This window comes from Chlamydotis macqueenii, chromosome 7 (genome assembly GCF_036417535.1).
Source record: "Chlamydotis macqueenii isolate bChlMac1 chromosome 7, bChlMac1.mat, whole genome shotgun sequence".
Taxonomy (NCBI): Eukaryota; Metazoa; Chordata; class Aves; order Otidiformes; family Otididae; genus Chlamydotis; species Chlamydotis macqueenii.
In genome coordinates this window covers 8,956,820-8,970,301 of record NC_141562.1, presented here as the reverse complement: position 1 = coordinate 8,970,301, position 13,482 = coordinate 8,956,820, and the positions used below count along the sequence as shown (strand labels likewise).

The window sequence follows — 13,482 nt, the reverse complement described above, 5'->3', positions numbered from 1 at the left end:
TTACTTCATGTCTGAATTACTGTGTTAGCAGTTGCTAATTAATCATTGTTTTGCCTCATGTGAAGTGTCCCATCTCTCCATGAATGATTCATTTTGGGTTTGGTTTGATAACTGTTTTAGCTGTTTACTAACAATCGTTTCTGTTGAGGCAGCTTTGTCTCTGGTTGTGCAGCTGGAGTTTTACTCCTTTTTATAAAGAAGGAGCGAGAGGAGGAAATCTTGCTCCAGCTCCATGCCTGGAGCAGAGCACCCGCTGACCTTCTGCTAAGGCTACACATGCCTACACAACTGCATGTCTTCATTTCAGTGTACACATATTCACACACACAAAAAAAATATACCTAGTTGATAGCTCAGAGATCACCAAGTGGCATAGTTTTATAGTCTTGGCAATCCCATGCAATACTCAGCAATTTGTTTTCCTGTACCTTTGTGAGGCTTCCACCTGTTTCTCTACCCTAATGTATAAGCCAGGGCATTATTACTTGCTTACCATAGGGAGCAACACATTGCCTCATAGCCTGCAAACATAGCATGAATGAAAAATCTTTCTTCAATCTCTTGCCTAGCTCATACCAAGCTTTGAGGACATCAGCCCTTTTTCTGCCAGAGGCAGTGATGCCTGGAGCTGTGAGGCCACACAACCTCCGATCCCCTCCTCCCTAAGCACATGTACCTGGAGCAGAAGTAGCAACTTTTATTGAAGCCTGAACTCGTAACCTCTCTCTGCTGTCACTTGTTCACTGTCCTTTATTTAATAATTGCCAAAATTGTTGTGAACCACAAATGAGACGCCTTGCTGGTTGCAGAGCTTTGTTTCTGTTTACCTCTGGGAGAAAAGATCTCTGTAAGGGCTTCCATGCTGGAGTGCTATCCCATATCCTTTGCTGCTGATGCTGTTTCCAATGACTGTCACAGAGCATTCATCATCTGTCAGCGCAGCGTATTCCACCACTGTCACATCCCACAGGAAAGCATAGTTTCCTTTCTTTGCCTGTGAATGCAGCGTGAACACAACACAATCTAAAATAAAATACATTACTAGATAGGACAAAATCCAAGCAAACAAACCCTGACAAACAACCAGCCTCCATGGTGGAATTTCATTAGGTCACAGTTTATCTGTAGCTCTCCAACATCTTACTACCTTTCTAACGCTTTTCCCTCCCAGCAGTACCTCATCAACTTCAAACCTCACTAAAAAGTCTTCCATTTTTAATAGGAATATATAGGATAACATAGCCAACTGTAAGTGTAGGCAAGGCTTATGTAACAGGCAAGTAATTATAAATGAAAGCTATTGCCTTAGCTGATGAAATTTGTTGTATGTTTTGTAGGAGACATGGACTAGCAGGAGCATGACCTGTTCCATACATTCCTGTAACTAGATGGGTACAGTATGAGCACTATGCGGTGCTTCCTAGTCATCACAGTCACCAAAATGGTAACTTTACAGCTTTCCTCATATAAACATGTAAATAAACAAAGCCCCTTCTGAGAGCTATGTTAGTCCTGTAATAAAAGGCATGCTCAGAGCTTAATGAGTTCCCTCTTTTTTTTTTTGCACAGGTAAGAAGAGTCACCAGCATCTCCTATTATTCTCAGGTTTGGGAGAAATATTGTTTTCTTTTAGCACACATCCACACAGATGTCCTTAAATGTCAGCCTTAATTGGGATTCAAAGCAATGCCTGCATGCAGTGCATATGATGAATGTAAATTGCCTTACTTAACATAAGATGTAAGAAACATCTCTGGATAGGGATTCAGTAAAGGAAAGTCATCATTTGTTTGGTTAAAGTAATCATTGGTTTCCTAATATATTTAAGTAGTATGTTTATAAGTCTCTAGCGAACATTCAGAGCACAACGGAACAGATGGGGTGGAACATCTAATGCAAATAAATGAGTAGTCACAAATGCAGACTCCCAAGACTTTAAAAAAAAAAATCTTTGGGTGATTTCAGATCTTTCTTTAGGTGAGGACAGAGCAAGGCAGAGAGCTGAAGTCCTGCATTTATTTCTTTATGGGAAATGAATCGCCAAGCTGCCCTAGCAAATGTCTGCAGCTCTGACACAGAATTAATTTATCCTTCTGCACATTTTTCACTTTTGTGTAAGCTCACTTTTGAATTCACCTGTAAGCCTATAATACTCTCAGTTATTTTATTGTATTGGATTTCTCAGTTGAGCAATTAAGCTAATTTTACTTCACCATGCTTTGATATAAACCATAGCTTTCTGAAGTCCCTGACAGTTGTTTAAACATGACAATAAATCAAATGAGCAAGTTATCCTCTAGTGGGTAGAATCCAGGGAAATAAAGATTAAAAGTTGTCTGGATTTTCTGTAAGCTACTTGCCACAATCCACCTCTTTTCCCACCTTCCCTTTTACCTTCATCAAAGCAAAGCTCTCCAAATTAGTTTTATTCCGAATTAAACCAGAGTAAAAAATGTTCTATCCTTCCCCTTTGGTAAGATTTAAATGAGATTGAACTGACTACTTTGAAAACAATTTTTTTTTTTTTGTTAAGGGTATGCCACCATTGTGGGTTTGTCCCCACTTTCTCCTTTGCCACCTCCTTGGTCAGATCAGAGTAACAGTAATTAATGCCTATGGCCCCAGAGAGCTATTGCTATACTAGTACAAAACATTATTAAAATCTGAACTACAGTGTGGGCCTTACAGGAGTTATTCAAATAGGAGCCACAGGACTTCACTGTTAAAATTTAGCTGATTTAGCTGACACAACTTATTATAAAACTAGCATGGTCATAAAATTGTCTCTTCCTTAAATATCACTGTATGAAACCAGACCAGAGCAAGACTTCAACATCCGTGTTGTAGTACTAAACCAGGCTGTCTACCTAAACTGGTAATTGTGGCACAAAGGAGGAAAGAACAAACAAATCGCTCTTTACTATATGTGACAGCCAGGAAAGGCTTAATAACCTATGAACACAAGGATGCATAAAAAATTGAGGATGGCAAGGGAGTGACTCCTCAAGGCATCTAGCCTGTGTTCAGCCAGCAACTTACGCTCTTGGAAGCCTAAAATGTGCTTTTCAAAGCTATTTTCTGAATGATCATGTACCCATAACTAACTGGGTTGTTAGTGGCAAATCTCTGCATCTTGCCCTCTGCTCTTCCTGTGATGGGTTCTAACGATTCACATTTTACACTTTCACATCTGTGATGGTGCTGATAGGCCTCCTGTCTGGGTAGGGACAACGAGCATCAGTCCCAGTGATGTTCCTGTGATGGGCCATCACAAGCCCTGTTTCTGGACACCTCAGGCAGGTTCTTTTCTATGGTAAATAGTACACAGGCTTTTGCTACCTATGATAGAAAACTGTCCAAGTTCAAGTGCATTAAAAATAGGTACTCATGGGACTAAAGACAACAGAACCTGTTATTGTACATAGAATTTATTCAAAATCCTGTTATGAGAGTATAAAAACTTACCTGATGGATGTACAGAAAGAGGAGACTCAGAAAAATTTGGCTTAACTCACTGTGCTAAAATGTGTCTTGCATTTTTCTGGTTGATTTTTTTTGTATGTTTGTTTGTTTGCTCTCTAAATCATCTTTTCAAATGTACAATTTAGAAAAGAACACTGACAGCATGTCATACATTCCTCATCTTTTTCTTGGTAACACTTGAGGAACACAGTCCTCCTCAAATATTCAATTTCAATTATATGTCTAGAGAAAAATCACATTATTGATTCTACTTTTCAAGTCTCAGTTTTCTGTATGTTATTTTGTATAGAAGAGCTTTGTAAACTGACTTTCAATGTTAGACAGCAGATCTTTTGGAAAGTCTTACTTCTCTTGCATTTGCAAGATTGCTATCCTAAGTTACATCCTGTGACTGTAAGTGGTCAATAAACAAAGTCTACCAGGTCTCTTCATCTCAATTTTATATTTTTTTTTGTGATATAAATCATTCTGTCCAGTGACATCACATCTGTAGAGCATTATTCCTCTGACAGCCCAATCATTTTCACATAAACATGAATCTGAGTTTTAAACTCTTAGTTATGCATACTTCTCAACTCCCAGAAACACCAAATGTTTAGCTGCTGTCTAAACTCAGCATCCTTCCCATCCCTGCAAAATCTGTTGTGACAACTAAGCAGCATCATTTGTTCAATTTAAAGAAAAACTGACAAACTTTAAAAAAAACATATGTACAAGAGACACAAACACACACATACATGTGTGTTTGAAATACGTTTACTTTTTATATGCCTTTACTAGGCAAACAGTAAAAGCCAAATAAAATCAAATTGACATTTATTTTCACAAAAAAAAAATTCAACCTAAAACTTTTAAAAAGTAATTTAAACTTTTCATTTTTGTCATATGAACGAATGCATGTGTGCACATGTGCACCCCATAGCTTCCAGGTCAGAGGGGTACTGGAAGTAGGAAGATTTAAGAATTACGGGAAACAGCTGGCACGGACCTATGAGATGCATGAGCAGGAGACACATCAAGGCTCCCTAGTTGCATATGACACAGATGTACCTACCTATGCAACCGAGTCCTGATCACAACACAGCAAAGATCCATATCCTCAGGCTCTTGCATTCACAGGTCAGCCATCTAAAGCCTGCATTGTATGTTTTTAGGGCCCAAAGTAGAATAAAAATGTTCTAGTGATCAGACATCATTGCAAAGATAATACATAGAGAGAGAGATGGTAAAAGGGAGGGTGGCAAATACTAGCTGAGAATAGGTAAGATAGCTTGAATAAAGAATGACTGAAATGAAGCTAAAATTTATTCTTTAGATTTTAATTGGCTTTCATATTTTGCTCCTCTGCTATGGCTGTATTGCAGCTCTCAGCATACAGGCACATTGCAGAACAAAACAAAAATAGCTAGGTTAAATTTTAAAAAACCTCTCTAACAGAAGTTCAGCCAAAGCAGCACTCATATTCTACCCAGGTGGAACTACTGTGGTGGTTTACACCAAAGACACCAATTTCCCTTTGGCTGAAGAGATTTAAGAAAAAAAAAGAATCCCCTAGGCAAAACTTATATTAAAATTATTTCTTCTTCACAATCATAAAAAGTTAAAAAGCCAAGGAAGCTTGCTTCCAAGACATAAGAAGGAGACCACAAAGAGAATAGTAATACAGTAAGCAACCTCATAATGTCACTCTTCAACATGGAGGGAGATGGAAGAATATTGTTCAAAGGATCCTAGCTTACTGAAGGTAAAATGATGCCTTTTCAAAGAAAGCATGGCAAAAAATAATAATAACTTGACAAAAGATGAATTTTAGATGAATCACTGATATGCCTGTGATTTGTTTGAAACTTATGAAGAAGCTACCTTCCTAAAGACAAAAGGGCCAGAACAATGCAACATTCATCATTAATTTACTGCTAGAACAGAGTGTCACTGTAGCTGATCCCATTATGTGGCTGGTACCACAGAAATATCAAAAAGTGACCTTTACATTGGCATTAGTGGAGTAGTTCTAAAACATGCTTGGATAACATTTATTATCTATAAAAATGTACTTTAAGAGAAGCAACATAGTTCTAACAAAAAGAAAACATGCCATTTCATCCTGTTCAAATTATTTAAAAATTAATGTAATTAAGAAGCCCCTGAAGGATGTAATATATTCAGGCTTTAAGAAAGCATTTGTTTTTACTTCAAAGGCTGATGGGTCAAGAAATGGAGAAATTTATGAGGAGCCCTGAGAACAAATGGATGAGCAATCACAACTCACAATACAAAATTCATTGTGGACAATACATTACTGGAAAAAAATAGTTTTAAAAAAATCCTATTAATTGAATTTTAAATTACTTTTACTCTCAAAATAGAAATTAACAGAAGTGACTGTTCAAAACAAAACACACTGATTGAATGCTTAGTGTTCATTAAGGGAGATAAACTTTTTGATGGAAGCAAAAAAGGGAAGGAATAAACTCTTACTGTGCCATTGTCTAAATCAATAATTTTGTATTGTACTTGGTTTTGATCACTTTTCATCAAAAGTGATATACAGGAAGAAAAGAAAGGATTCAGAGAAATTTTGGCACCAAATTGATTGGACAGGGGAACAAACATTCTCCACCAAAGCAAGGCTTTTAAAAAGTACAATAATTATTTAATTCTTTTATATGTATATAAAAGATATATATGGGATTACATAGAGATCATATTACTTCATTCTTGTGATGATTAATAATTACCCTGAAGAACGGATTGCCACTGGGTATTATGCAAACAGTTTGCTGAGATTTACAAATGGCTTAGGAATGTGCACAATTCCCGTACCAATGTCCACCCAGGAGAAGATGGCAGTAGCTACCCACTGCGTGCTTCTTGGGGGATCCTGGCTGTAGCTTGACCCAGAAAGAAACTTTCCATACGACAACATTAGTCAATCCTCATCTGTTATAGTATCAGAAAACTCAAGTGGCAAAATAGCATTTTGTATGGATTGGCGATTTGTCTGTTAACCTCCTCTTACGCTATGCAGAGATGTTTATGAATAGGAGGATGTTTTCCATCTGCAATGAGCCCTTTCAACTGCCTTGGGAATACAACAAAAGCAACTTGCCCCCTCGAGTTAAAACATCCTTCTGTTGCTTACGTGACTTTGCAGTGCATGAATGCCCTTTCTGTGGCTCCACCAGTGTTGCAGAACCCGTGCCTTGACAATGGGAGATGGTCACTGTGGCTACAGGGACTATGCTGTGTCTGAAGAGAGACCTTTGCCATGGCAACCCAATGCCACAAAAGCTTTCAGGACTTTCTTCCAGTACTATCCTTTTGTTTTCAGGCAATCAAAGGGAGTAGGAAAATCTCAAGATGGAGAGAGGCAAATGGAATAGAGGTACACATCTGAAATACCTGCCTGCACCATAAATAAGCAGCTCTCTCCTGTTTTGCATTGAAGCGGCATTGCTCTGTTTGTAACTGCAGCTGAACTGCGATGCTGTCTGAAGAAAATAGAAAGGGGAAGCAGAGGAGAAAAGGTAGTAGTGACTTTTTTTGCATTGTGTCGGGCAAGTCCTCATTCAGAAAAATGTTTTAGGGATCTTTTTATGCTAGAGAGATTTAGATTTCCCATTTCCTAAAAAATACATTTTAAGGCACATTTACATCTCTTTCATGCAGCTGTACATGTTTACGGATTGAAAGTCCCATTTCCTTGGCTGACATCAATCCTCCTTTAGAAAAAACCAGAATTTCTAGCTGTAATAACTTGACATGGAAAATTTGCCTGTGTATTCAAAGAGCTCAATGAGCTAGGAAGAGCAACATTTAAACTACAAACACAACAGTTTAGTTGACAATGTTATTAACTGTTAAGCCCAGTTTGTGTAGGTGTCTAATCAAATAGCAGCCTTTGTCAGCTTTGGGGACTGAAGTAAATTTGGTTACTGTTGACGTTAATTGAATGAGCTGATCAAGTTATATAAGAATCACTCTACAATATTGAAATCAAACTTAATATGAAAAGTTATTATCACAGAGAGGCTAGAGCTGCCAGCTCCATACAGCGAATATAACTGGTATTCTAAACAGCCTGCCAATCTACAGTTACATTTCTGGCTTAGGCAAATCTAGCTGTCATAAATGGCAGCATGCAGTAGGCTTACAGAATAAGAGTATTTACAATGTCATGGCTAAAGAGCATCCACTGACATAAGAATGGTGGAAAAAAAAAAAAAGAAAAAAAAAACGTAAAATACTGTGCATTTTTCTAGGGTAAACTGTTTTATTACTGGTTTTAATGCTAGGGTACATAGAAAAGTACCTGATGTCTGTATTTCTACCTCCTCTAGATGCTAAAAAAATCTCTTGAAATAGAGGCCTCATTTTCATAAAATGCTGAGGAGATTTAAAAAAAAATCAGCACACTGCAGACTTTGCTATTGCCAGAGCTCTATCTTGTCACAAGGCAGAAAGGCTGTTTGAGCCGAGGGCAGAAGCCTTTAGGAAAGCTCAGCTGGGAGATGGGAGAAAAGGCAAGGTGAACCAAAACTATCGATTAAATAATCCTGTGCTGAGAAGACATAAGAGTGTTTGTATAAGTGTTTTGTCCAAAAGTTACACAAACAGCTGGGAATCTGATGTTAAAGGACTTTGATTTGGGAAATGGGATGGCCTGTGTTACTGCGTTAATCTCCCTTATGGCACTGTAAAACCCAGTAAATTTTGGATGTTTTCCCTCTCACTGTTCAGAAAAGGCTTCAAAGAATCAAAGAAGAAAAAGAAACCCAAGCTCCAACCTTTTTATTATTTCCCACTTACAAAAGCATGAAGAACTAGTAATATTTTATTCAGAATTAGTGTTTCACTGACAACAGAGTAACTGATAAAAAAATCACTACGTTAATAACAGCTGTTAGCTTGTTTTATGAAAAAAAAAAAAAAATTGACAAATAAAGAGGGTGCTTTTCACTAAAGGAGCACCACATTAAACTTCCACTATGTCTGCACCCACTCTGCTGGAGCGCACTCCTGGGTACATGTGGTTTGATGTTATTTACTATCTGGTTTTGCTGAGCTACAAGATGGGAAGCAGAGAAGAAAGGCAGACTAAGAGTGAGAAGATGTGGATGTTTGTATTTGTGTGATCTGAACCAGGGCTGTTCATCACAGGACTTGGCACAAGGATGTAGGATCCCAAGCTGTTATATATCAGTCCTTGAATCCCACATCAATGCTCACTTTCACCAAAAAAATATGTAGTCATATCAGAGAGAAATAAAAGTTATGTGAAAGCATGGTGACATGTGAAAGAGTATATGCATTTTTTTTTTTAAGCTTGGAATAAACAAAGAAAATCTTGCATTAAATTTATTTTCTAAAAGAAATGAGTGTACGTTCAGTGATCTCTTGATTCTTACTCATGTTTCCAATAAGTTCAATCCATCAACTCAGAAAAAAAACCCACTCGAATGAGCAACGGACAAGAGTCACTACCTGGATAATGTAAAGAATGACACTCAAAATAGTATTATCGGAGCTCCCAAGAAGCTTGGAAACCTTATGGCCAGATCCAAAGAAGGACTTATATACTGAAGACTTAGGGAGAGCTAAGGTACTTAAGTTCAAAACCATGACCTCAACATATGATTCTTATCTGCCACCAAGTTACTAAAAGGAACTTTAGATTGGGATTTTTTTAATTTAAATGACTATGTAATTGCTTTCCTTTGACTTAACATTATTAACTCCACACAAACAACACTGATAACAGCATAAAAATTAAATTAAAACTCTGATCCAGTCTTACCTTCCTGATGCCTTCAGAAGGGTTCGATACACAATTATCTGCCCCATTATTCTTACTGATAGTCCTCCACAGTTCAGCAAATGTGTTATCCTGCTCCAAAGGGTTTGTCCCTTTTGCTTTAAAGTATTCATACACTGCCGAATCCCTGACTGTACCATAAGATATATCCATTTGTTTGGACAGATCCTGAAATGTTCTGAAATTCAAGTGATATTGAGATTAGTATTACATAGTACATTACCAAGATTTCATTCATCAAATAGTTTCTTTGTCTGTCATTAGTCTGGAAGCACTTACACTGACCAAGTAACATTTGCATATCTCTTTCCTCATCACAAAAGAAAACCAAGGAGTAATTTAATTGTATTGAGATCATACAAATTTAACTAAGCCCAAGCTCTTTTTCACCCCAGTAATTTTTTTTTTTCAACAGATAACGTTGATGTTAAATATTACGATGCCAGGTATGCACAAGAATGTAGTGCAATAAAGACTGACTTGAACACAAGAAAAACTCAGCTTATAAACACAAACTTCCAGTCCCATCAACATCACCAGAAACACATTGCAGAATTCAGTGGAATTAGTTTGCAGTTACACCAATTCTCCATCTGACTCCAAATCAATACAATTGTTTTAAACAAACAAATAAGAGTCTTGCTTCCAATTTCCACTAAGTCTCTCTCTCTCTCTCTCTATTTTCTCAGCCTGTGGTAAAACAGGCATTTTTCATTCACACACAGGCCTAACTTTCATTTACTCATCATACCACTCTGGAAGTGTAAATGGGCCTCGATGTGAGTGGCTGTGAATGCACCATTTATTTTGAAATTGTACAGAATGTAATTCACTCCTGTTTTACAGCCTTTTCTGCAGAGGAAGGTGTAAATCACCACCTGCATCAATGAAAACCAGGTCGAGTTTCAAAACATTTAAGGTAGCATCACTGCCATCAGAAGCAGCATCCTAGCTGTTTTCCATCTTCAGACATTCATTTCCATTCCCGTGCCTCCTTCTTTGTCCTCAAGTATTGCTTCTGTGCAGCACCACCATTTCTGAGCATACACACATACAAATCCACATTCAACCATTGACCACCACATGTGGCAGCAAAGACAAAACTGGATCTCATAAATAATGGTTTATTTTATGTTTTATAAATGTATAATTTCACATAACAACAACGACACACTTCTGATACAACCAGCTGACTATCACTGTTTGAGATCAGTCACACTAAAGCAACCCTCTTTCCCTCTGCCCCGCCATTTCTTTTTCCCAGAAAACAATCTTTCAAGAAAAAAAAAAATCCTCCTGAAAACATTTGAAAGGCCCACTCATGCCACCTCCCACCTGCCTCCAAGTTATGGAGCCACAAAAGCAAAACATTTTGCCTTGCAGCTCCTGCAGAAGATTTCTTCACAATGCTCCTGAGGAGCCTTCCCTTCCCTATGAGCTGAAGCTGTTTTCCACAGCTGAAAACTTGTCACAGACAATATTTTTCTGCCACCTTCTTCCCTGTTCCACTGGTGGGATGCCACTGCTTACACCTGACATCCCTGTAAGATTCCCTGTAGTACAATTTAAAGCAAAGCAACCTGGGCACATCCACAATGCTACATGAAAATATGTAGAAAACTCTTTGACCTTCTCCATCACGTCACCTCCCAGCCTCCCAGGTTTGGCTCCAAAAGGGTCCCATTGCCTGGACACAGCATGGGAGCCTGCCAGCTCCCTCCCTAGAGCGGCAGTTCGACAGGGATGCCTCTCCCACCCCCACCAAAACTCTTCAAATTCACAGGTGGCTTCGGACAGTTTAAGTGGTTTAAGTTCTTAAATTGTGTTAAGGACTTTTTATCATTTTAAGCTGTTAAGCAGCTTTAAGTAAGACTGTGTGAAGAGTTTTTCTCTATATACATTGCACATTTGTGGATTTGGGCTAACTCTGGGAGTTCCATCAAACCCCAAATCTCTTGTTATTTCTCTAGGTCTGTATGTGGCTCTTCGGTAAAGTAAAAAATGAACATCCTGGAAGTTGCTGACAATTCTAACGAAAAATGAGAGAATTCGTGTCAATTTTCTTTCCCTCTTTGTTTAACAATCCCCAAAGTTATATGTTAGTCTCCTAAATGTTTCCTATACATTTCATTGAACAGGACCATTTTTCCTCCAGTATTGATCTAAATGATTACATGCTACGTTTAATTCCTTCTTTATTTTTAAAAATGGGTGTCATCATATCCCATGGAATTGCTTACATCCTGGGGACGGATGATCTGGCTGCTAAAAGATACATCTCTGTCTATTCTATGTACAAAAGATGAAGAAAGGTACTCAGTGCACACAGAAGGGTTTCTGTGGCAACCTTTTTCATACCAGGTTTGGTGCACGGATTTCAGCGTGCACAGGAGTGCACGTTTGGTAGGAGCACAGTAGCAGAAATGTGCTTTAGCTAATGTTCTTTAGCACAGCTTTCAGCTGATAACAGCTTTACAAATGCCTGCTGCTTGTGCTGCCATTCCGTTTGAAAGTTTGAACACGAGAGTTTGGGTATTAAAAAAAAAAAATTAAACCTTCAGTTTTAATAAAATCTGTATTGTCTGGGTCACTTCTACTGCCTCTACTGCTGTGGAAGCTTTTTGTCAGAAATATACCTTTTGTTTTAGCTAAATTGTACTTTATCGACACTCAGTACTTTTGTTTTAGCTAAATTACATTTTATCGACAATCAGTGCTATAACAAAAGCACAGTACCTCTTGCTTTTCGAGAAGCACATTTTCTTCAATTGTCTAAACATCACAGGGCACAGTGAGCAAATTCGGGGTTTAAATCAAGTGCTTTGCTGGCCCAGTAAATAGATAATCAGTACTGGTGGCAGGGAGGGAAGCACGGCCTTTGCCTGGGCATGCTGAGTAAGGCAACTGGGGCCCCGTTAGCTGGCAGAATTTCCTTAGAAGACATAACACAGAGTATTGTTGTGTCCTAAGGATCGCACGTGCCTTTCTTGCAGTGCCCCATTTGATGTGTTGTAGGAGCAGGCACTGCCACAGGAAATTCTCCATACTGCACCACCAATGGAAATACCTTGTGAGAGAGACAGATAATTGCCAAAGGACACAGTGAGGGTCACAGTAGGTAACCAAGCTTACGATTGGTTCCTGCAGCATAAATTCAGAAGGATGGTGAAGGTTTGAGTGAGAAAATAACCTTATGCCTTCACCAAATGGACCACTTAGCCAAAAAACTATCTCAGAAATTATCCTGACGGAGAATGGTCTCGACCACAGGTTGTTCTTGTTATAAAAAATGTCTCTGTACTGTAGGTTGTGCACTGAAAGTGGAGGCGATGCTTAGCATCTCCATGACCAGGGAAGCGATCAAAAGACCTGGGCATGGGGGGTACAGTCACATATATAAAAGGCACTGAATGGTGATGAGTATTTCCTGGCTTTTACAGCATGGATCAAGATAATCACAAGTACCAGTTTCAGTTGTCGTTATTTTAACTCCCTCAGATCTGCCATCGCTAGACAAAATCATTCACTGCAATGTTTCAGATACTGGTTGCATCTACAATTGTGTCATTCCATAAAGGCAGCTGCTCTCATCATCATAAGACTTTATTTTTGCAACCAGCAATTAGCTGGGCACACTGTCTTTAGCTAGACAAATTCTTGTCTCACTTTCCTGTGGCAAAGATTTCATGTATTTAATATATAAAATTATTTGCAACAAAAATGTGTAGCGTAACAAGATGGCCCATTAACCTCACCACCTCAGTTATTGGATCTCACAATCCATTAAGGACTCTCTGTAAGTGTGATTAAAGATAAAGCCAGTAAAGCAGAAAAAGCCAATGTTCCTCACTTACAGTTATAGGAGCCAAACTTCAATTTACAGATAAATACATCCACTGTGTGATTGCTGTAATAGGCAGGTACATGTAAACCAATTGATTTAAGTAAATTCACCGGTGGTCAATCTAAATAAAAGCAGCATCTTTTAAAACTGTATTACCAGCCAAAATATTTAACGCATGTAGTTGTGCCTGTTAGAAAATGCAACAATGGATACGTAATTTCCAGTGGAGTTGCAATTACTTCATGTAGAGTCAACTGAAAACTGGACTCTGCTTGGTTTATTTTTTAGAAACGTTGACATAAACCATACGCCGCAGAATAAACATGCAGGCAATAGCCAT

At 38.3% G+C, this 13,482-nt stretch overlaps 1 protein-coding gene across 2 annotated transcripts in view; it reads right to left on the bottom strand.

Moving 5' to 3' along the window:
* The window catches only part of GRID1 (glutamate ionotropic receptor delta type subunit 1), a 537,013-nt gene that overhangs the window by 19,335 nt on the left and 504,196 nt on the right, over nucleotides 1–13,482 (bottom strand). For both annotated transcript variants that reach the window (XM_086752572.1, XM_086752570.1), the window contains exons 13-14: nucleotides 9,281–9,476; nucleotides 828–994 (exon numbers count right to left, since the gene is read on the bottom strand). In XM_086752572.1, coding sequence (XP_086608698.1) covers nucleotides 828–994; nucleotides 9,281–9,476 — 363 coding nt within the window. The remainder of the gene's footprint in view (nucleotides 1–827; nucleotides 995–9,280; nucleotides 9,477–13,482) is intronic.